Raw genomic sequence first — 22,394 nt, forward strand, 5'->3', positions numbered from 1 at the left:
GCAGATAGTATGTTTAAACAGATTAGACAATTTAAAATGGCATCTAAAAGCCACTATAGGTACAAGGTGGTTTCCTATGAATGTATGCTCATCTCAAATTTTTATAATGTACCGATTTCATAGCACATTATTAATTTGTTTAGCATGTAACCATCTCTCTATTACAGTGGCGATATCTCAGAGTAGGCAAGGGTGGCAGTGTCTCCTCAAAAATTCAGATGAACAAATTAAATTACTGTACATAAATAAAACAAATAAAATATTATGAAATGTGAGCTCAAACAATGTGTATAGCAGTCATCTTTCAAAAGTTACTCTGTCAAACAGTGACACCCAGTGGATAAAGTTTCAGTGGGCGGCAGGGTCTCTCAAGCCTCCCTTCAGCTCAAGCCTCCCTTCAGCTCAAGACTCCCTTCAGCTCATTGCGATCTCATTCAGCACCTATAGCGTGGTGTGATTGTGAGGTGAGGTAACCACTGAATACAACGAAAAGTCACGTGAGGGGAGACATTGGCTCTGATTAGTGCTGATTCGTTCAATACGCTGTCAATCAATCAATGCGATAATCCCCGCCGCTCATGCTCTCGTCCTAGCAGCGTGTCTCTGCAGATCGCTATGAATGGGATGAACTGATGGAAGTGCAGAAACTATTTGCACAGAAAATAACTAACTGACACAGACAACCGCATTTTTGGTCACGTCCAAATCAAAATGAACGTAAAATTACTTGAGATCTGAAATGGTATACACGTGACATGCTTTTTAGTGAGCAATTGCTCTTAAAGGTACAGATCCGTGCCATCACAAACCCTGTTTACAAAGGAGTAGATGATGGATGATCCAAAAATAAGATTACTATAAAAATAAATGGCGAACAGATTTAATATACATGAAATATGCTTGTTGCTGTATTCTTGTTTGTTTTTGAGGCAAAGAAAAATGTATAATTATAAAATAATGCATACACTTGATAAGTCTTTGATTTTAATTGATTTAATAAATAGTGTTAATATCAACTTAAAAAAATAAGTATTTCATGCTTATTTACAGTGTAAGTAAAAAGGTATTTCATATGCCCTCCCATACAGAAATCTGAAATATGGCAGTTAACATATATAATATTAATTTTTTTCGGGCATTACAGTATGTACATAGCCTAAACTGATTTAAGGAAAATACTGTATATGTTACATATAGAACAACAGATATTTTTAGTACTTTTTTGTTATGTTGTTGCATTTATAAGCAAAATATGTTACTTTTTATATTATATATTTGTATGCAGGCCAACGTTTTCATATCATATGTTGTGATAAATCAGATTTCAGATTTGTATGGCTTTAACCTGAAAGCAATTTAACACTTGTGCGACCTTCAGGACATTTTTGTCTTTTTCATTTTAGTTGTTTCGATCATTTTGGCTGTGTTAATGCCAATGGCATACATTTTGCCAAATGTGTGTATTTTATGGGGAATTTTGATATTTCAACCTCAGTTCCTATAATACATCTATAATACACTGTATACACAAAATAGTTACACTCAGGACCTTCAGGACAAAAATGTTCCCATTGAAACCCATTAAAACTGCAATATTTGATCCTAGTTCAATTAAAGCATAAAATCATGAATTCTATGATATTATGCTTTCATTCCAGAGTCCTGGCTTCAAAATGTAAATTATTTATATTTTTCACCAGATGGCGCCATTTTCTCATGTTTAGCCTATGGAGCAAATACATGCTTTTTTCCTATTTTCTGTTTGCTGTATTATAGAGCACTGCAGGCCAGTTGAATAAACGATGCAGCTAAGATTGTGTGGGTGTGTTGGTATGGATTTGGAGTGTGTTTTGTATGTGTGTATTGAGAAATTTGTGTGTGTGTATGTGTGTGTGTAAAAAACAACAGTGGCTTTATATAAACAAACTGGCATTTAAAGGGTTAAAATCCTGAAAATGAATAAATATTTGGTAGTTATGATCAGGACTGATATTAGTTAAAAAAATTTACTCATTGAAAGTGGAAAATAATATTAATATATAATATTATTATGGCAGTTTTTTGACATGGACATTTTTGTCCCCTAAGGACCTCTGAGTAACTTTTTTTTTATTGATGCACAAGGGTTAAATGTCAACTGGAACTGAAATAGGAATGTATATTCATATATATATATATATATATATATATATATATATATATATATATATATATATAAAACAATCCTAAGATGGCATTCTGTCACCTCATTTCAAAAGTCCACCACACGGGCTCTATTATAACTTTGCTTCCAAAGAAACGATTAAATAAACTGTTTATTGTTGTAATTGTTATATTGCATATCTCTGCACATCAGCCGTTTCATGAGTTTCACCTCTTAAGTTGAATTAAGAGTGTTGTTTATCTACCTCAAAGCAAGTTATATCTTAGTTATAAATGTTTAAACGAATAACATAAAATCAACTTGAAAATAGCATGTCATGACTCCGGCTTTGCTGGTGAAAATCTTTGAGTGATCACAGGCAAAGCAGGTAACCTCAAACCATGAGATTCACCACCAGAAGAGCAGTGTGAATTCGTAAAAAGTTCCTCCACAAGTTGCTAGCAATTTTAGGTTTCAAACATAGATGTCGCTAGAGAGCCCAAAGTTCTGTAGTGCAGCTTTAACAGTGCACTCTGTAATATTTCTGTTTATGTTCGCTGACACCTAGTGGTGTAGATGCAGCATCACACAAGAGTAAACATTTTCAGTTAACCAGTACCATGTAGAAATTTGTTATTGGCAGTCAACCATGATTAATTTATTCCGCAAGTGAAAGCGTCCACTTACAAGTGATTATTGAGATAAAGCAAATCCTCAAATTCTCTTTACACAAACTTATGCATATTGAAACAAGCTGAAGGATGCGCTGGTGTTAGTTTTTGTAAAGAAAAAGAGCCAAAAAAATAAAGATGAGATGATGGAGGAGACGTGGGTAGGAGACGTGGATAGCAGCCTGCTGGCACATTGATGTTTGTTTTTCTGCCCTCCTCTTGCGCTCTTTTTTGTCAGAGACAGTGCGCACACTTGATGACTGGTCTGCCAGATTGTAAACAAATTTGAAATTTAGTGTATCATCTGGGATTACTCAATCTGAGCATTGAAGTGTGTGTCTTACAAGTTTTGATGGTGCCACAGAACCACGGTTTTTACAATTTATCAAAGAAATCAACCTACAGATAACTTATTTGAATACCTGCATATTAAGATAGAATAGGAGAAAGTATTTTAACATCGAAAATGTTATTTAAAGTCTTTAAGAGGAAGAACATTCAAATGAATAAAGCATTGAAAGACCAGGAAAAAATGTATATATGTACCCTCTGCTTCATCTTTATGATTCTTTTTCCCTTTCCTCCTTTCTGACGCTGCTGTCCGGGATTGCTTGTCTTCACCATTTCCTTTTAATGGTTTCCCTGATGAGCTGTCGTCTCTCTAGCAAAGCAGCAAAGACAGATATAGGACGAGTGAATCCTGGGCTGAATGTCTCACAGAATTACATGTACATGAAAGTTTTATTGCCTTTATAAAAAGGGAATTGTGTTTGAACAGTGGATGAAAGAGTTTGCCTAGTACATAACTTACACAATGATTGGTACAAATTCCCATACACAGAAACCAAAAAAAAAAACACCTTTTCTAGCACCAAGATAATAAAAAAAAATCAGCATGCATGCAAGTCATGCATGTAACCACAAGTTAGCAGCCACTCGTGCTGAGAGTTAGAAACTAGGAGAACATGATTAAACTGCAGCCATGAATCAGAAACTAAATGCATGTTGGGCTTGAGTGTCGTGGATGAATCAACACATGGACAATTAGAGGGATGTGAGGCACTCTCTGAAGTCACTCTCACCTCTTCTAGCAGAGCTTTCTTGGCTGCTGGTGTTTTAAAGTTGAGTGTTTTAGACTTGTCTGTTGACAACAGGAGTACAACAAAACAATTACACCGAGAAATGTTGAAACGACCTTGAAGACAAAGACTTAACAGTTCAACAGTATAAGAACAAGTGGGCAACATGATGTCCCCAAGGCCATGTGTGAATATGCACCTTTGGCTGGATCAGCCCTCTCCAGTACAACTCGAAGGCCGTCGAGGTTTGATATGGGCACTCCAAGATCAAGAACTTCTGTCTCTCCACTCTAAAAAAATAAATAAAATACAATCATTTTAACAATAGCATAAGCCTATTTGCTCTAAATATGTGACAACTTCTCTATTGAAGAAATCCAAAGTCCCTTTAAGGCAAGTCATGTCACCATGCTCGTAAAGCATCCGGGCAGCTGTTTTCTGTTTCACTATTGGATACAAGTAGCAAACGAGTACAGCTCTTATTTACTTAAATGGGGAAAGACCAAAATCTTCAAAACGGTTGGTTAAGATTGCAATTCTTCTTCTTCTTTCGGCTGCTCCTGTTAGGGGCCACAGTGGACCATCCATGATCCACATATTTTACTTGGCACAGGTTTTACGTTGGATGCCCTTCCTGATGAAACCCCCAGTGGCTGGGTGACTCTCGGTTAAAATTACGATTAAATAACATAATTGAACTCGGCACTGAAATCTGACAACAACTGTATGATAAATTGTGCTTCTTTAGCTCAAATCATGCTAAAAACTTTTTTTAATTATGCTTAAAATGGTATTGATTACTACAGAAATTTGTAAAACAAGCAAAATTGTGTTTACAGTTATGCACTTACAACGGAAGTCTATGGGGCAAGGCATTACATTTGGATAAATGTTAGTACATACTGCTTCCAAGTATAGTGACAAGACTTACATTTTGTCTACACCGGGCGTGTCTGTTGACGCTACGTTACGCAACGGCTTGAGGCGGTCTACACTAGTCTAGACTACATGAATGCTCAAAACTGTTTATTTGTTATGTTGGCAGGAGTAGCGCCGGTGCTGGTATGCAACCACTCATTCAGATTTTCTCTTTGGAGCCAAATGGTCATGCTCATTGAGCTGAATTCTCACGACTGTTCATTCAGCTCTGCTGGATCTGACGGCGCATTTCAGCGGCTTCTCCCTCCTCTGCACTGGTGCACTGCAGAGAATGCCCCTGGGCGCTTCGGCAGAAAAAAGAGAGTATATTTTCTCTAAAAGAGCGGCACACACGGAACATCTTTTTAAAGACGCGTCTTTTTAAAGATGCCTTTCCGATTGTGTGATATTCCTGGTTGTGGTCGTTACCTCTCAACTTCACATGGTCACAATCGCTGTCTTTCGTGTCTGGGCGCGACCCACATGGAGGCAGCGTTCGTGGATGGTTCATGTTCTCACTGCGAGAACATGACCATGGCAACGTTGCGGTCACCCCAGCTGCTCCCCACCTCGGTCCTTCTACCTATGGGTTTGAGGCCAGCACGGCTAGCACTGGGGGCAATTTGGGGACTCCAATGGGATCGCCTCCGCCGGGTATCCCCCCGCGGACTTCCCATTCCCCAGCATGCTCATCTCGACCTCTTGTTCGGAGCCCACAAAGCTGATGAGCTCTCGAGAGCAGCATCGGAGAGCGGGCTTGTCCAGTCGGACGCAGAAGCCTCAGCTGGGCTCCCCCCTTTGGGGTCAACTGCCCAGTCACAGGCTAATGCAGAGATGATGGACATGCTTTCCCAGGCGGCCGCTCAAAGCAGCCACGCCCCGCTCCAGTGCCTTTCTTCCCGGAAATGCACGAGGAGCTGACAAAATCGCGGGAGGCACCATTTACTGCCCGGTCCTGATTTCTCAGTTCCCTCGCCCTCACTACCCTCAATGGGGGGCGGCCAGAGGCTATCCGGCATATCCTGCCCCGGCGCGGCTCAAGATCCCGCACCCCGTCTGCTCGTCACCAAAGGCGTCCCCCTGCGGTGACTGCACCAGCTCTGCCGCAGCCCGCCCCTTCGGCCCGGCCCTGGCGTGGAGCCCACCGCAGGAAGCAGATGCTACCCATCTCACGGCCGGCCGCTAAGAACCCACGAAGGTCGTCAAAGCGCCCCTGAGACGGGCGGCCCAGGGTCGACAAAACCCACTGCATTGGAGCTGGTAGTAAGACCACTCCATTCCCTGGTGGAGGGCCGGGTGGAGAATCTTTTGTTGCCTTTTTATTTGATTTCGCCGCATGCCCAAGTGGCTGCGGTACCCAACAGTTCAGCAAAAGAGCGGTTTCCTCCTTCCCTGGGTCACATACCCAGTGTGCATGGTCGTCATCACGACCACTGTCCACGGGTTTTTCCTTGCAGGATTGGCGCTCCAGCGGCGGTCTCCCCGCCCCTGCACGCCCAGCTGTGGCACACATCCGCCCCCGATGTGACAGTCTCCACGGGTTGCGAGGACAGGTCTCTTCCTCCTCCATCCCAGGCTGTTCCAGGGGTGGTCACAAGGAGCCAGGTAAGTGCTTCGATGTCCCTAGACTCAGCAGGGCCACGACATGGTGTGGCACCTCAGGCTCCGCCCCGCCGCGAGGCCCCACCTGCCGGTACGTCCGACGACGTTGTCCCTTTGGTCCCCCTTGTGCGGAACATGGATGCGTGGCTTGTGCTTTCCAATCCGTCGCGATAACTGGTCTGGACTGTCTGACTCAGCTATGCGATTCAGTTCGCCAGGCATCCGCCCAGGTTCAGCGGTATCCACTTCACCTTCATGAAGGACGAAATCGCTGCTACCTTGCGTTCGGAGATCGCTACCCTCCTACGGAAGGGTGCGATAGAACCTGTCCCTCCGGCCGAGATGAAGAAGGGGTTTTACAGCCCCTACACGCTAGCCCAGTCAGCTGAGCTTAAGGCACTCTCCTTGAAGACTGCCCTCCTGACTGTGGTCACTTCCATCAAGAGGGTAGGAGACCTGCAAGTGTTCTCTGTCAGCGAAACATGCCTGGAGTTCGGTCCAGGCTACTCTCACGTGATCCTGAGACCCTGACCGGGCTATGTACCCAAGGTTCCCACTACCCCTTTTAGGGACCAGGTGGTGAACCTGCGAGCGCTGCCCCAGGAGGAGGCAGACCCAGCCCTGTCGTTGCTGTGTCCGGTGTGCGCTTTACGCATCTATTTGGATCACACACAGAGCTTTAGGATCTCTGAGCAGCTCCTTGTCTGCTTCGGTGCACAGCGGAAAGGAAGCGCTGTCACCAAGCAGAGGATCGCCCACTGGCTCATTGACACCATAGCTATGGCATATCACACCCAGGACGTGCCGCCCCCGGTAGGGCTATGAGCCCATTCTACCAGGGGTGTAGCGGCCTCCTGGGCCCTGGCCAGGGGTGCCTCTCTAACAGACATTTGCAGAGCAGCGGGCTGGGCAACACCCAACACCTTTGCAAGGTTCTACAACCTCCGGGTGGAACCGGTTTCGTCCCAGGTAGTGGCACGCAATACAAGCGGATAAGCCCGGGATAGCCGGCCAGGTGTATCGCTTGCACATAGTGCCTTTCACCTCCTCTGAGCTGAAGACGTGCGCCATTAATTCCCAGTAGTGTTCACAAACTACGTTCCCTGGTTGACTTCCTCCGAGCCCTGTGGCAGTCGAGTTTTCGGAGAGACTCGCTACCGGCCCAGTACACGTGCTAACTAAGAGCCCTGTTCTGGGGTAGGTGCCCCGCATGTGGCAGTTCCCTGTAAGTTGTATATCTTCCGCTAATTCGTTTCCCTGTTGGCAAACTGCGTCTTCCTTGGGCAAAGCCCCCTCTGCCACAGTCTCCATGTTTGTAGTAACTCCTCCCCTGTAGGGTAGGATATATCATGAGACTCTCCACATGGTCGGCAAGACCATGTGACATATTTTTCCACTTAAATATTCCCCCCCTCTCTTTGGGCGAGGTGTGGTCTCCGCAGTGTCCTCCCCTTGGGAGGGACACCCCCCGACTAGACCTGGTGGCCCAGTCTGATAATCCCCCTTGTTTTTTAGGGAGTGGAAAAAAAGAAGGGGAAAAGAGGTCACAACTGGGTTAGCCTGTCTCTATCTTTTGGGTAGTTGACTTGTCCCCAAAGGGCCGTTCGACACTCATAACTATGTTGGGGGAGGTTACGTGTCGGCCTGGTGCGCTGGCTACGAGGCACGCAGTCGTCTGCCCGTCACACACCGCCAGTTCACGTAACACAGTTCAGCCAGTTGTGGCATTTTGTATAGGGACCCCTAGTGTCACTACATCGACACAATGTCGAGTGAGTGACAGATAGGGAATGTCCTGGTTACTTGCGTAACCTCTGTTCCCCGATGGAGGGAACGAGACGTTGTGTCCCTCCTGCCACAACGCTGAACTACCCGCTGAAATGGCCGGACCTTGTCTCGGCTCCTCAGCATAAAACCTGAATGAGTGGTTGCATACCAGCTCCTTTTATACCCGTATGTCCGGGGGAGTGGCATGCAAATACCACTCGCCAATTTTCATTGGCCTTTTATCAAAGACCAGAGGTGTTTTGGGCTCCCAAGAGTGACCCCTAGTGTCACTACATCAACAAAACGTCTCGTTCCCTCCATCAGGGAATGGAGGTTACGCAAGTAACCAAGACGTTTTCTGTCGGCACAACACAACGGATGCTTCCAGTGTAGACAGCATAATTGATTATAATGGGCTGTATTGCTTTTTGATGCAAAACGACACACCGCACACCTCCGGTGTAGACAGGGTGTAAAACTTCAGGCTATATGTGTTATCGTGAGACTTGTGTGGCTAACTAGCCTTGTCTGTGCAGTAATATCAAATATTTCAACTCCTGTCATGACCATGTAAAGCTGGTAAATCCTATAACTTTCACATGATACGCCTAAGCATACTAGAAAGGGACATATTTATTCACAAAGTACTCTTTATATGAAGCACAAAGGATGATTTAGACAGCTTTACAGGTTAAATAACAACATTTTTATGGAAAAATTAATATTAGCACTTTAACAAAAATACAAGCTGCCATTTCTGCTTTTAAAACTTCTGAGATGCCTTGCCCCACTTCCATTGCAAGTACTGTAAACACAAAATGAGGGAATCAAATTTATTGTCTGTGGTAATCAACAACATGCCACAGAGAGAGCTCAAGTTCTTTTGAACCTGAAACATTCCTTGCTAATATGCTAATATGCCTGTAAGCTACTAAAATGTTAGCATCTGCTTTTAACCTAGCTTCTTATTTGCCGTTTTAGCTTTTACCCGCACCCAAGATTTACATAGGTCTTCTTACTATAGTTTTGAAGGTTAATGGTAAACGTCTGTGCGCTGTGATATACAAGTAAAAATTTCATAGAAGACCACTTACTAAAAATAAACTAGCTGTCATGCTTTGCGGAGCTGGGAAGTGGCTTTGTTTCAAACCATTACAGTTATTTCTAAACTCTGTTTTGTGCTGTCTTCCATTAACTTCTAAATGTTGGCTCAGAGGACTGCCTTTGACCACTGTTTGACGTTTAAAAGGGGAAAAACTGCTATGGAGAAGCAGTTTCTAGCGTTCCTTCTATAACACATAACTCCACACCCTCTAACACTGAACCAGCTGCATGTAGATTTCGCATCAGGAAATTCTATTGTTTTACCATTGCAACTACACATTAAGATTGAAAAGCGGAACTTAGATTATAGATTAGATGAAACAACCCAGCCCTTGTTTATAATTTTGAGACTGAATTCAGATCTGTACCAACATGCATGCAGTAAACAAGAAAATGGACAGTTTATGGCAACCATATGTTACAGGTTACCGCCAATAACTTACTATTCTGGCCACTAAGTCGCCAAGGTGTAGTCCATACTTGGCAACCACGGGACGCAGAACCTCAGTCACAGGTTTTGTGGGCTTTGCTTTTAACCCAACCGATCTGTTAATGGGTACCAGGTCCAATCTGAAAATAGCAAGCAGGGTGGAACTGTTTATAGACCACCACCAATCAAACAGCACATTTGTTTGATAGTCCTTGCTATGCTTTATGACATATGGTGTTCTTGGAGTGAACAGATCATGCCACTTTTAAAGACTGAGTGAGTGTTTCCTACTGCAGATGAAAGTGAAAAAATAAACGGACTCTATTTGGGAGAAAATATCTGGTTGTTAAGCAAATTACTAATGCCATAATACATTGTGAGACTGTCATAAACTTAAAGTGAGCACTAGAATATTTTCAGATACTAATCGAGTGAAATGAGAACAGAATGTACCTGAACAAAGTGCGTTTTTCAAGACGAAGATCTCGGCAACTGAGGGTAATACTCTCTTGGTCCAACACCAAAGGCTAAACAAGGAAAAAGGAGACATGTCCAGCAAAGTTCAAGCTTTGCATTCACAGAGGGAGAAAAGTAGTTGAATATTACAAGATCTGAAGTCTATCTGTACCTTTTCTCCTCCGGTGAGGAAGAGGTCGACAGCAGCCAGGTTGATGTGCTGCTTTTGACAGAGTTCCAGCAGCACCTGTCTGATGGAGGCGCCCTGTCGTAGAGGGACGCAGCAGCTGGAGCCGTCGGGCAGCGTTACAGTACACGTCCTGCTGCATCGCTCCTTATTCTTCTCCCAAACCAAACCTGAACTCCTCAGCTCACACTGCTTTAGTCACACAATTATAAAACATTTATGTTACAATATAATGTATCATTTCTAAAAAGAAGAAACTTTTCACTAAAAACTATTTATTTTAAAACCAATAGATCTTACTCTAAATACTGCTAAACCCTGAGTTATCGCCTTTTTAAACATGCTTTTAACCCTGGAAAGGGGCCAAAAAACAAACAAACTGTATAATAAGAAAAAATAAAAGACAGTATTCTGTGTTTTCGTGACATGTTTCATAAGACAAAAGCTGAAGGAGCTGATTTGCTTGCCGAAATTTCCACAGAAGAGCTGCTCCATTTACAGGTTGCATGTCTGTCGCAAGCTGTATTCGTTCTATCATTGTTATTGACACCGTAAATACACAAATAAGAACGGTAACCCGAGGTTTACGAATGTACAGTATGAAACCTCGGAACATGAATACCAAGGGTTACTTATTAAAGGAAAATTCTGGATTCAATACAAGTTAAGCTCATTCGACAGCATTTCTGGCATAATGTTGATTACCTCAAAAATGTATTTAGATTCATCCCAATCTTTTCTTTTTTTAAGCCAAAATCGAGGTTACATGGAGGCACTTACAATGGAAGACAATGGGCCAATTTTTAGAGGGTTTAAAAGCAGAAATGTAAAGTGTATAATTTATAAAAGCACTTACATTAATTCTTCTGTTAAAACTCATGTATTATTTGAGCTGTAAAGTTGTTTAAATTGTCATTTTTACAGTCATTTTAGGGTTTTATGGTTTGTTGACATTACATAGACATGGTAACTAAGTTGTAAAACTGGCTATAACTTTACACAGAAAAGGTTAGTAAGTGATTTTAACACACATAAATCATGTCAACACGCATATTGTTTATGTCTTGTGGCAATACTTTTGAAAAAGTGAGTATTTTAGCGTTCAAAAATTGGCCCTATTCACTTCTATAGAGCCTCACTGTAACACAGATTTGAGCTTTTTTTAAAGAAAAGGAGGAGCAAGTCAAAATTATTTTTGTAGTAATCAATATTATGCCGCAAATGCTGTCTGTTGAGCTTAACTTGTATTGAACCTGGAATATTTCTTTAACCCAAGGTAAAGTATAAACAGTGTGAAACATGAAACAAGATAACCCAGGATTTCGTTTATCCAAGGTTAAGAATGAAGTAACTTAATAGGATTTAAGCTTGAATCTTTCGGTCAGATGCTCGAATCATCTTACCTCATTCTTTCCTCCAGAACAGGAAGTGTTCAGCTCTTGACTCGCACCAGATGACAGAGATCCCTGAGACTCCCTGCGGCCATTGCAGTCTGTCCAGACAAATAGATAACCGATCACATTCACAACATATCAAATGTGATTTTGCTGAAATTCAATAAACTGATTTCATATGAATGTGTTTACATGAACAACAAAATGCTGGGACAAAATCAGCTCAATATAAAACAAGTTCAAAGGGTTTCTGTGTAAATCATTATCATCTTAAGCATAATCAGTATAAGATTGTATATGTAAATGTACTCAATGCCTCACAAACAGCAAATACACGTACAGTATGTCAGAGCTACAATAATACAGCAAACATGATATATTGTTTTTTAACTTACTGTTTTGTAAATCTGGGGCTTCTCTTTTCTTTTGTCCTTTCCCAATACTTGGATATCTGTACCAGGGGAAAAAGCCATTTTTCTTCTCGGACTGTTTCTCTCTGAGGTCATCACTTGACTTGACCATTTTGGGCTTCCTATTTTCCTGTAACACATTATTTTGCACTGAGACAGAATTCCAGTGAATCAATCAGACTACACCTATTGGAAATATCAACATGCATAAATTCCATTAAACTGATTCCGTAGCGTTATCATAGGACTATATCTAATATCAAAAATACTGAATACATCTCAATAGATGCTAGAAACAGCATAACATGCTTGGATACATCTGATATCAGTGTATCCTAATACAATTGGGTTAGAAAAGTGTATCTACCATAAACTACTGAGATACTGTGACAAGATTTACACCTTTTTAGGTGTGGAGAATGTGGAGCGGTCAGAGGTAAAGCTGTGCTTGGAGGGGGCGGGGCTACATGGAATCGGGCAGGGGTCAGGGAGTGGTCGGCCCTCTACATCGGCCAGCATGCACTCCTGATAGAGAGTGGACTTCAGGAACCGAGCATAACTGTCCATCTTCATCAGGTTAAATATCTGCAGGGGGGTTTAACAAAACATGTATACTGTATTTTGTACATGCATATAAACATATTATAGTACTGTAAATGCAGCCTTGTTGGGAGAACAGTAATAAAAAAATGTCAAAAATATTACACATACACACATTACTTGTCACTATTGCTTTAATTCTGATGTACATATAATAATTATATGGTGCAAAACTACCTTATCGCACATGTCCTGTAAAACTGATTTCTTTTTCAGTCCTGTCTTATTTTCTTTTGTTACATTGGGCTCTTTTTTTGTAAGTGCTACATGCAACGACCACATGCTATGTCTTATCCAATTTTCCTGCCAGTGCAAAGCGCAGGTGAGTGGGAGTGTTTGCGCTATCTGTGAGTGTATGCACGCAAACTGTGGGTTTGTTGTATGTTAATGAAGCGGCCCAAAGACTAAGACCTAACCCTAACGTCGACAAAAAGACATTTTCGACAAAATTTTTATTGTCGAATAGTCATTTGATCTCACTTAACATAACAAGAGATCATATGAATCTAATGATGATGCGCAAGAGGAGCACTTCAGCTCATGCCTGATTGAGGAGAGGAAGAAAACACAGCTCACAGTCCAGATGCACTCCAAACTTTCCAAATAGCTTAATTCACAATATCACTATAAAAACGTGTCAGTCAAATATACAAACAGATTTAGATTTATCATCATAAAATATATGAAAGCTGTTCTTGCAAAAAAAAATTACTGCGCTATTAAAATAATAGCATACAAAGAGTATAAAGTATAAGCTAGTATTAGTATTATTTTTAGTAGTTATGCTGTTGTTCATAGTTTTAGGGATTGTTATTAATTTTCCGTGTTTTAGACAGGTGATCAGCGATCAGCTCAGTTCACGCAGTTCAAGCGGGGAAAACCCAAACACTATTTCTGAATTATTTAAACATTCTTTCTTGATTATTCTTTTTGAAAACATTGTTAGTGCACTGTTATTGTCTTACAGTATTATTTTTTTCTCCTCACATTTTCGTTAAATGTTTAAACTAAAATCATTTAATTATCGTCATAAAAATAATCATCGAAATAAAAATACCCTTAAAAATTTTCGTCATTACTTTTGTTAACGAGATTAATATAGAACACAATGGTTTTCAAAAAACTTTAATGAATTGTCAACATAAATTTTTCATGCATACACTATTTTGACAGCACTTCACAGGGTGGGCTGGAACGGCGACAGGAGGTGCTTTCTTGGAAGAACCACAGCATTTTTCTTGTTCCCAGACTTTGCGAATTCGACAAGAGAGAAACGTGATCGATTCAAGGAATTAAAGAAACACTTACATCAATGGAAGGTCGCTTTTGCACTGATGTTCCCGGCCAAATTGAGAATAGATACTAAGGATGGCCGCAAAATATTTACATGCCCACAGCAAGAGATGTCCTTCATAAAGTCAATGACTGAGTAAGTTATCTGTGGTTCTCCTGTTACAGCCGAGTGGACCTGGCTCACTCAACATTAACTTGACTGTCCGAGAAACTGAGCGCCTATTTTGTTTCTTTTTGTGTTGGTTCCGCCTAGCGGCTGGAGTTTGTTTTGTGGAATAACACTCCTTTGGGACAGTTTGTGGATGAATCTGCACATTCTTTGTGCTTATGCCTCCTATTGGATGGAGTTCGTTTTGTGGAATATTTCTTGCAAACATTGGAGTGAGTGGGTCATTGTGTGGTTCTCATGTTATAGCCGAGTGGGCCTGACTCACTGAACATTCACTTGACCATCCGAAGAAACTGGGCACCTTTTTTGTTTCATTTGTGCTGGTTCTGCCTAGCGGCTGGAGTTTGTTTTGTGGAAAAACTCTCCTTTGGGACAGTGTTGTGGATGAATCTGCACATTCTTTGTGCTTATGCCTCCTATTGGATGGAGTTTGTTTTGTGGCATATTTCTTCCAAATCCTTAGAGTGATTAAGGCATTTGTTACAGTCATGTAACAGCCGAATGGGCCGGCTCACTGAACATTCGTTTGACTGCCCGAGGAATCTGAAAGTTTTTTGTTTTTTTGTGCTGGTTCTGCTAGTGGCTGGAGCTTGTTTTGTGGAGGAACACACCTTCGGGACAGTTATGTGGATGAATCTACAAGTTCTTTGTGTTTATTGCGCCGAATGTCGTCTGATGGCCTCAGAGAATTGACCCGATTGAAATACAGATATAATACTATTTTGTCACGGAAGGTGGAGTTTTGGCTGTTCAGGGCAAGACAGTCATACTTTGAGTCAGGGAATAAGCAGGGAAGCTTTTGGCTAGATATATAAAGCAGAGAGTGTCCTTTTATACCATTCCCTCTGGTGGTGGTGAAATTTTTTCCACGGACATTGATATTAATGCTTTTAAGGAATTCTATCTGGATTTCTATAGTTCCACGTCTTCGTCTACTGATGAAGATATTAGAAACTTTATGGAATGATTAGAACTTCTTAAACTGAAGACGGAGCAAAAAAAATTCTTGATTCTGAGATGACATTGGAGGAGCTTGGCGAGGTAATTAAGGCCTTACCCATAGGCAAGGCTCCAGGGCCAGACGGCTTTGCCACTGAATTTTTTAGATCTTATGCTACAGAACTGGCTCCACTTTTGCTAGAAGTTTATACGGAATCATTAAAGAATAGAAAGCTTCCGGCAACCATGACACAAGCCCGGATCAGTCTGATTCTTAAAAAGGACAAAGATCCAAGCCAGAATAAGAGTTACCATCCAATTTCCTTGATCCAGCTAGACGTTAAAATATTGTCAAAAATTTTGGCTAACCGATTAAGTAGTTATGACATCTCTTATACATACAGATTATTTTACTCTGGATAGGGGCACCCATCAGGGTTGTCCTCTTTCCCCATTACTGTTCTGTCTTGCCATGGAACCATTAGCAGCCGCGATAAGAAAGGAAGATGATTTTCCAGGGGTTGTGGCAGGAGGTATTGCGCATAAGCTTTACACAGATGATAATTTATTATTCGTCTCCGACCCTGCCAGATCTATGCCTTGCCTCCACAGAATTATTAATTCCTTTTCTAAATTCTCAGGATACAGAGTTAATTGGTCTAAATCCGAAGCTTTGGCTTTGACAGCGTACTGCAATGGCTTTTCAGCCGGCGCCTGTCAGTGGCCCAAACAGGGCATTAAGTATTTGGGCATTTTATTCCCAGCAAATTTGTGAGATTTACTTAGTTATTTTTGACCCTTTAATAAAAAGATTTTCGAGCGATGTGGGCAGGTGGGCTTTATTACATTTATCTCCGGTTGGGAAGGCTAATGTTATTAAAATGAATTGTATCCCAAAATTCAACTACCTGCTACAGTCTCTCCCTATAGTGTCCCCCTCTCTTATTTCAAGCAATTTGATAGCATAGCAAAGTCCTTCATTTGGAATGGTAAACGTCCCAGATTACATTTCAGTAAGCTGCATAGGCCGATTGACAAAGGTGGGCTAGGCCTACCCAAGATTTTGTTTTATTATTATGAGTTCAGTCTCAGACATTTGGCACATTGGTCACTTCCACCTGAGAGAGCCCCTCCTTGGTTTTGTATTGAACAGGAAGTACTTACCCTATTTCGCCACTGCAAAGCCTTTCTATCAAACTAACCGAAGCACTTAAGTTACACCCCATTATCTCGCATTTTGCACTCGGTATGGACAAAAGTGTCCAGAGTGTTTAATTCGGACATTTATTTAAATGTTGCCTCGAGCATATGGCTGAACCCAAAACTATGTATTGATAAGTCCCCTTTCTGCTGGTCAGAGTGGATTGTGAGGGGGATTACTACACTCGGTGACCTATATGAGAGTGGAGTGTTGAGACCCTTTGGAAATTTGGTTCAACATTTTGGGATTCTCAGATCTCAGTTTTTTAGGTATTTACAGCTGCGCCACCTGCTTTGTACTATTTTTAGAAGTAGCATACACTCCCCTAAAGCGGCAGACACTCTGGGAGTGGTAATTACTGCTTTTGGAAAAGGTCATGAGGCATCATTATATTACTCTAACTCTGACTATATTACTAAAGGACTCCACCTGGACCTTCAAGTGAGTAGATGGCATCAAGGGAGTGAGCCCGGGATGCTGGGATTCAATGCTGAACCCTCTGGAGGTGTCATGGGCCTATCAGTGAAACATCAAGGAAAGAGGGCACCCACTTGATAACCCAGAAGATGCTATTACTCACTTGACCAAGCTTAGGCAGCATGTCTCATGTGTGCAATTAAGGGATAATAACATCAAGTCCTACATAACAGATCTGATCATCTGGTGAACCAGTGACTGCTGTGAAAGGGCAGCTGACAACTAGGGAAAGACCTTGTGACAGCATGGAAAGACAGCTGGTAGGAGGGAACAGACCCCACCAGGGCTTCCACGGGCTAGCTACCCATGGCAGTGGGATCCAGCACAAGGTGCTTGGATCCCACCCACCTTTGGCTACGAAAATTTCTAAGAAGAAAATACCCCCTGTGTCAGTGAGAGCGGAGGCGGAAGATGACTCATCGGCAGACAACCCGGCAACTGACACACGAACGGAACAGACAATGAGTTGGATGATCAGCATATCTGAGGCTGCAACAGCTGTGGCAGGATACAAGCTACAGAGTTGCATATGTGGCTGGGCAAAGGTTACTTCCACCACAGGCCTGAAAATACATCAGGGAAGGAAAGGGTGCCTGAAGAAGGGGCAACAGGGATCTCACATCAGCAGCTACTTTCTAAGAAGAAGTTCGAGTCAGTCGACTGAAGTTCAGCAACAGGACAAAAACCAAAGTCTGCAGAACATCAACAAACCTGTCCCAGCAGAAGAAGAGCCAGGCACAGGAGAACAACCCGAACCCAGACCATTGCAACTTGCAGAGAAAACAGCTGATCAACTGGCCAAAGTCCTGTGAAAAGGCAATGTGGGAGGAGGTCAACGCTGACCTCTGCAAACATCTTAGAGACGCTCAAAGGCACCACCATGAAGAAGTTGGAGAGAATGGGGGAAGTAATCTACAGCTATGGAGCAGAACAGTTTGGAGTGGTAGAAAGGAGGAAAACTACACCGACGATCCCCATTAAGTCCAGGAGGCAGAAGGAAATAGATTGTCTCATCAGAGAGAGGAGGCAGCCGAAGAAGCAATGGAGGAAGGCCACAGAGGAGGAGAAGGAAGGCATAAACTTGTTGCAAGCAGACATCTGGAGTAGGCTTGTGACACTGAGGAGAGCTGAGAACCTGGTAAATAAGCGCAGAAAGAAGGAGCGGACAAGAACAAGCTTCTAAAGAGATCCCTTCAAATTTGTTTGCGTGGTGGCTCACAGGCTGTCGGGATACCTGCAAAGAAACCATTTGATTGATACATCAATCCAGAAAGCAGGGATATCAGGCTTCTCCGGTTGTTTGGAACACGCTAGCACCATCTGGCATCAGATCCAGGTCACCAAGAAGGAGGGAATTGACCTTCATGTGGTGTTCCTGACCCTCGCCAACGCCTTTGGCTCAGTACCTCATAACCTCCTCTGGACAGCTTTCGACTTCTTCAGGGTCCCATTAACCCTCACAAGCCTTGTCAAGGCCTACTTCCAGGACACCAAGCTATGCTTGATGACATTAGACTACACCACAGCGTGGCAACATCTGGAAGTGGGAATCATGGCCAGCTGTACCATCTCCCCGCTGGCCTTCACCATGACTATGGAAGTGATCATTAGAGCATCTCGATGAGTGGTGGGAGGACAGAGGTTGAGACCTGGCCTGAGGCTTCCACCTGTCAGAGCATACATGGATGACCTCACAACACTCACCACAACCAAAGCTTGTACAGTGCGGCTGTTGAGAATGCTTCAAGAGAACATTGAACTGGCTCGGATGAAGAGCAAGTCCAGAAGCATCTCCATCGTCAAGGGGAACCAACGCTTTTACATTGGTGATTAAATGATTCCAACGGTCTCTGAGAAGCCTGTGAAGAGACTAGGTCGGTGGTACAGCGCAGCCCTCAAAGACACAGAGCAAGCAGATCACCTCAGGAAGGATGTCGTCAGTGGCCTGAAGAGCATCGACAGAACCATATTCACTGGCAAGCTGAAGTTCTGGTGTTTGCAATTTGGGCTTCTTCCATGTGGCCACTAACCCTATATGAAGCTCCAATCTCGAAAGTGGAAAAGCTGGAGAGACTGATCAGCTCATACATAAGGAAGTGGCTCGGTCTTCCTAGGTGCCTCAGCAGCTTAGGGCTCTATGGCAAAGGAGTCCTAGAGCTACCCATTTCCAGTCTCTCAGAGGAGTACAAATGCGCCAAAGTAAGACTGGAGATGATGCTAACAGAGTCGAGTGATCCGTTTGTAGCCAAAGCTGCCCCCAGCAGAAGCATCCAAGCAGGCAAAGGCAGCGCTCAAGCACAGAGACATCGTGGGTCAAGTGCAGCAAGGGAGGGGTGGTCTTGGCCTTGGGACCAGCACACCAACCTGGAACAAGGCAACTCAGTCTCAGAGACACAGGCTCGTGGTGCAGGAGATACGTCAGCAGGAGGAGGTAGCAAGGTGCGTAAAGGCCATTGCTCAGGCAAGGCAAGGGCAATGGACAAGATGAGAGGGAGTGGAGAAGAGAAAGATCTCCTGGAAAGAGCTGTGGGAAATGGAGACATTCAGAATGAGCTTCATCATCAAAGCTGCCTATGATGTCCTGCCATCTCCCAAGAATCTCAGCCAGTAGTACGGAGAAGACCCCACATGCTCCTTCTGTTCGAGTCCAGGAACTCTAAAGCACATCCTGGTCAAGGCCAATACACCTGGCGGCACAACCAGGTGCTACGATGACTTGCAGCAGTACTGGACAGTCGGCAGATGAGCGTCAACGCCCTCCCTCCCCTTTAATCCCACCGGGCCGGCAATAGCATTTGTCCTAGGTTGCTAGGTGGGGCACGTGATTGGAAGATGGTGGCAGACTTAGGCCAGAGGCTCTGCTTCCCAACTGAGATCGCGTCAACCAACCTCAGACCAGACCTTGTGCTATGGACGGCCTCACTCCATCTCATGTACATCATCAAGCTTACAGTGACCTGGGAGGATGCAGTGGACGAAGCCTATGGGCGCAAGAAACTGAGGTACGCTGAGCTTGCAGCCGATGCGCAACATCGCGGCTGGAAAGTAAAGGTCCGGCCGGTTGAAGTAGGCTGCAGAGGGTTTGTGGCCATATCAATGTCAAGGCTACTCCAAGAGTTGGGTGTACAAGGGAAGGTCCACCGGCAAGCAGTCAAAGAACTCTCCAGAACTGCAGAAAAGTGTAGTCAGTGGCTTTGGATGAAGAGAAAGGACTCCACCTGGGACTTCAAGTGAGTAGATGGCATCGAGGGAGTGAGCCCGGGATGCTGGGATTCACTGCTGAACCCTCTGGAGGTGTCGTGGGCCTATCAGGAAAGAGGGCACCCACTTGATAACCCAGAAGATGCCATCACTCACTTGACCAAGCTTAGGCAGCATGTCTCACGTGTGCAATTAAGGGATAATAACATCAAGTCCTACATAACAGATCTCCCTGCTAATTCAGAGTCTGGGGGTCGGAGCTTTAATTTCTATCAAAAGATTATGGGAGAAAGATTAAACTTGGTATTGGAGGAGGGAGTGTGGGCTAGGATTTAAAAAAACATCAAGTCTGCATCTAGAGATGCAAGGGTTCACCTTATGCAATTTAAGATTTTACATCGATTCTATTGGACCCCCTCTAGATTGTATAGGCTTGGTCTTAAGGACACACCCACCTGGCAATCTCAATCAGACACAACCCATGTTTTTTGGTGGTGTGCTAATATCCAAGAATTTTGATTGAAGGTTCAGAGTTTTATGTGTGCTGTACTGGGCACTCAAATTGTATTCTGTCTCAGACTCTGTATTTTGGGCAATGGGGTGGTCATCAGTGTAGAGAATAAGCATATAAAAAAGTGGGTCCTAACCAGTGTCATAATCGCCAGACAAATAGTTTTAAGGGGATGGAAGTCGGCTGGAGGCCCCCATTTCAGGAGTGGTGATAATAGAGGGGGTAAGTATTGATTCTGTTTGTATATGTTTTGCTTTTATTTGTTTAATATATGAATCAATAAAAAAATGTTAATCACAAAAAAAAAAAAAGAAAAAAAAAATAGAAATATTTCAAAATATCTAAAAATCCTTACAAAAAAAGATGCATTCACCTAAGAAGCAGCATATAAGATATTTAGACTTGCTTTCAGTGAATAGATCTTGAATATAACCATATTTTGTCTTTACTGCACTTGCAGAAGTATAAACAAGTGAAAAAATACACTTATATACAAAATACACATATTCAAGATACATTCTCTGAAAGCAAATCTTAGTATCTTATATGTTGCTTCTAAAGTAAATGTAAAATGTAAGGATTTTTAGACTATTTTAAATGGAAAACAAGACAAAAACACTTGATAACAATAGGATTTTTTGCAGTGAATTTTTTTACTGAATTAAACTTAATAAAAAGGTTTTTTTTCCCCCTTTAATTCAGTGAATGTCATTTAGAGGTATTTTGATGATTTTGTCCTCTTTATTGTTAGTAAGCACGTTTAATACAACCTTTTAAGTCGGGGCACAAGCTGAGTAGTCGGTTAAGAGCTAATGATTAATCTTTGCAATAATCACCGAATAGTCGAATAATCATTCTAATAATTGTTAGATTAGTCGATTATCAATGTAATCATTAGTTGCGGAAAATTATTAATAATACTTACATTCTCTATAATTTAATGGAGCGTACATCCAAATTCAGACGAGAATCACATTTTCTATGTCATTGTCATAGAAATATGCCTGACATTAAACACTTGATTCAGCCCATTAGCGCTTTGTTCGTGCAATTTCGCCAAACCCTAGACTTAGCGTATGCTTGCAAAAAAATACCAAAACTTCATGGCCATGCCCACTGACTTGGTGCGTATTATATAAAGCATAGTGCTGCGCTTACTGATAGCACTTTTAAAATAGGGCCCATTATTGTAAATATTTGGCTTTAATCTACTTTCAATCAGCTTTACATTAATGCAAAAGGTTATAGCACAGTCTGGGAGCATGCAGAAAGCATATTTCACTACCTCTGTATAGACGTGTAAGTGAAAACTTGAAACTTGAGTCAAAGTTTAATGACAGGTAACGTTTGCTCAATCAAGCAATGACAACTGCTATGTGAATGTGGGAGTTTACATGCATATGTGTGCATTGAGTGTTCTAACCTGTAGCTGTGGCTGTTTGAACATGTTTGGCTGTGGAGCTGTCAGGACATCATCTGCAAGTTGAGCCTGGCTGTCAATGTTCACTGGCATAGTTGCTTTACTGGAGAGGAAGCAGTTGTAGATTTCTTTGGCCTTCTGGGATAGCTGAAAACAGCAGCAATTCAAGCATTTACCAAAATTATGATTACGTCATCAAAAACACAGTTTGACTTGTAAATCTTAAAAGAATAGTTTAACCAAAAATGAATATACTCACACTCATGTTGTTCCAAACCTGTGCTATTTTTTTTCTTTCATAGAATACACAAGGAGACATCTTTTAAAATTCTGTTAAGTGATGCTAGTGTCACAGAAGTTACACACTTAACCTTTAAATTTCAGTCTGTTCCACACACAAAGCTATCATATGGCTTTAGAAG

At 42.4% G+C, this 22,394-nt stretch overlaps 1 protein-coding gene across 1 annotated transcript in view; it reads right to left on the reverse strand.

Annotated features, from left to right (window-relative positions):
• Positions 1 to 22,394, reverse strand: part of LOC127450332 (regulator of G-protein signaling 12-like) — a 79,964-nt gene that overhangs the window by 7,585 nt on the left and 49,985 nt on the right. Inside the window, exons 7-16 of the mRNA XM_051714390.1 lie at positions 21,976 to 22,119; positions 12,564 to 12,746; positions 12,147 to 12,291; positions 11,761 to 11,849; positions 10,343 to 10,549; positions 10,168 to 10,241; positions 9,728 to 9,854; positions 4,093 to 4,183; positions 3,897 to 3,955; positions 3,361 to 3,475 (exon numbers count right to left, since the gene is read on the reverse strand). Of these exons, the coding sequence (XP_051570350.1) occupies positions 3,361 to 3,475; positions 3,897 to 3,955; positions 4,093 to 4,183; positions 9,728 to 9,854; positions 10,168 to 10,241; positions 10,343 to 10,549; positions 11,761 to 11,849; positions 12,147 to 12,291; positions 12,564 to 12,746; positions 21,976 to 22,119 (1,234 nt within the window). The remainder of the gene's footprint in view (positions 1 to 3,360; positions 3,476 to 3,896; positions 3,956 to 4,092; positions 4,184 to 9,727; positions 9,855 to 10,167; positions 10,242 to 10,342; positions 10,550 to 11,760; positions 11,850 to 12,146; positions 12,292 to 12,563; positions 12,747 to 21,975; positions 22,120 to 22,394) is intronic.

The sequence above is a fragment of the Myxocyprinus asiaticus genome, chromosome 1, assembly GCF_019703515.2.
Source record: "Myxocyprinus asiaticus isolate MX2 ecotype Aquarium Trade chromosome 1, UBuf_Myxa_2, whole genome shotgun sequence".
In the NCBI taxonomy this organism is placed as follows: domain Eukaryota; kingdom Metazoa; phylum Chordata; class Actinopteri; order Cypriniformes; family Catostomidae; genus Myxocyprinus; species Myxocyprinus asiaticus.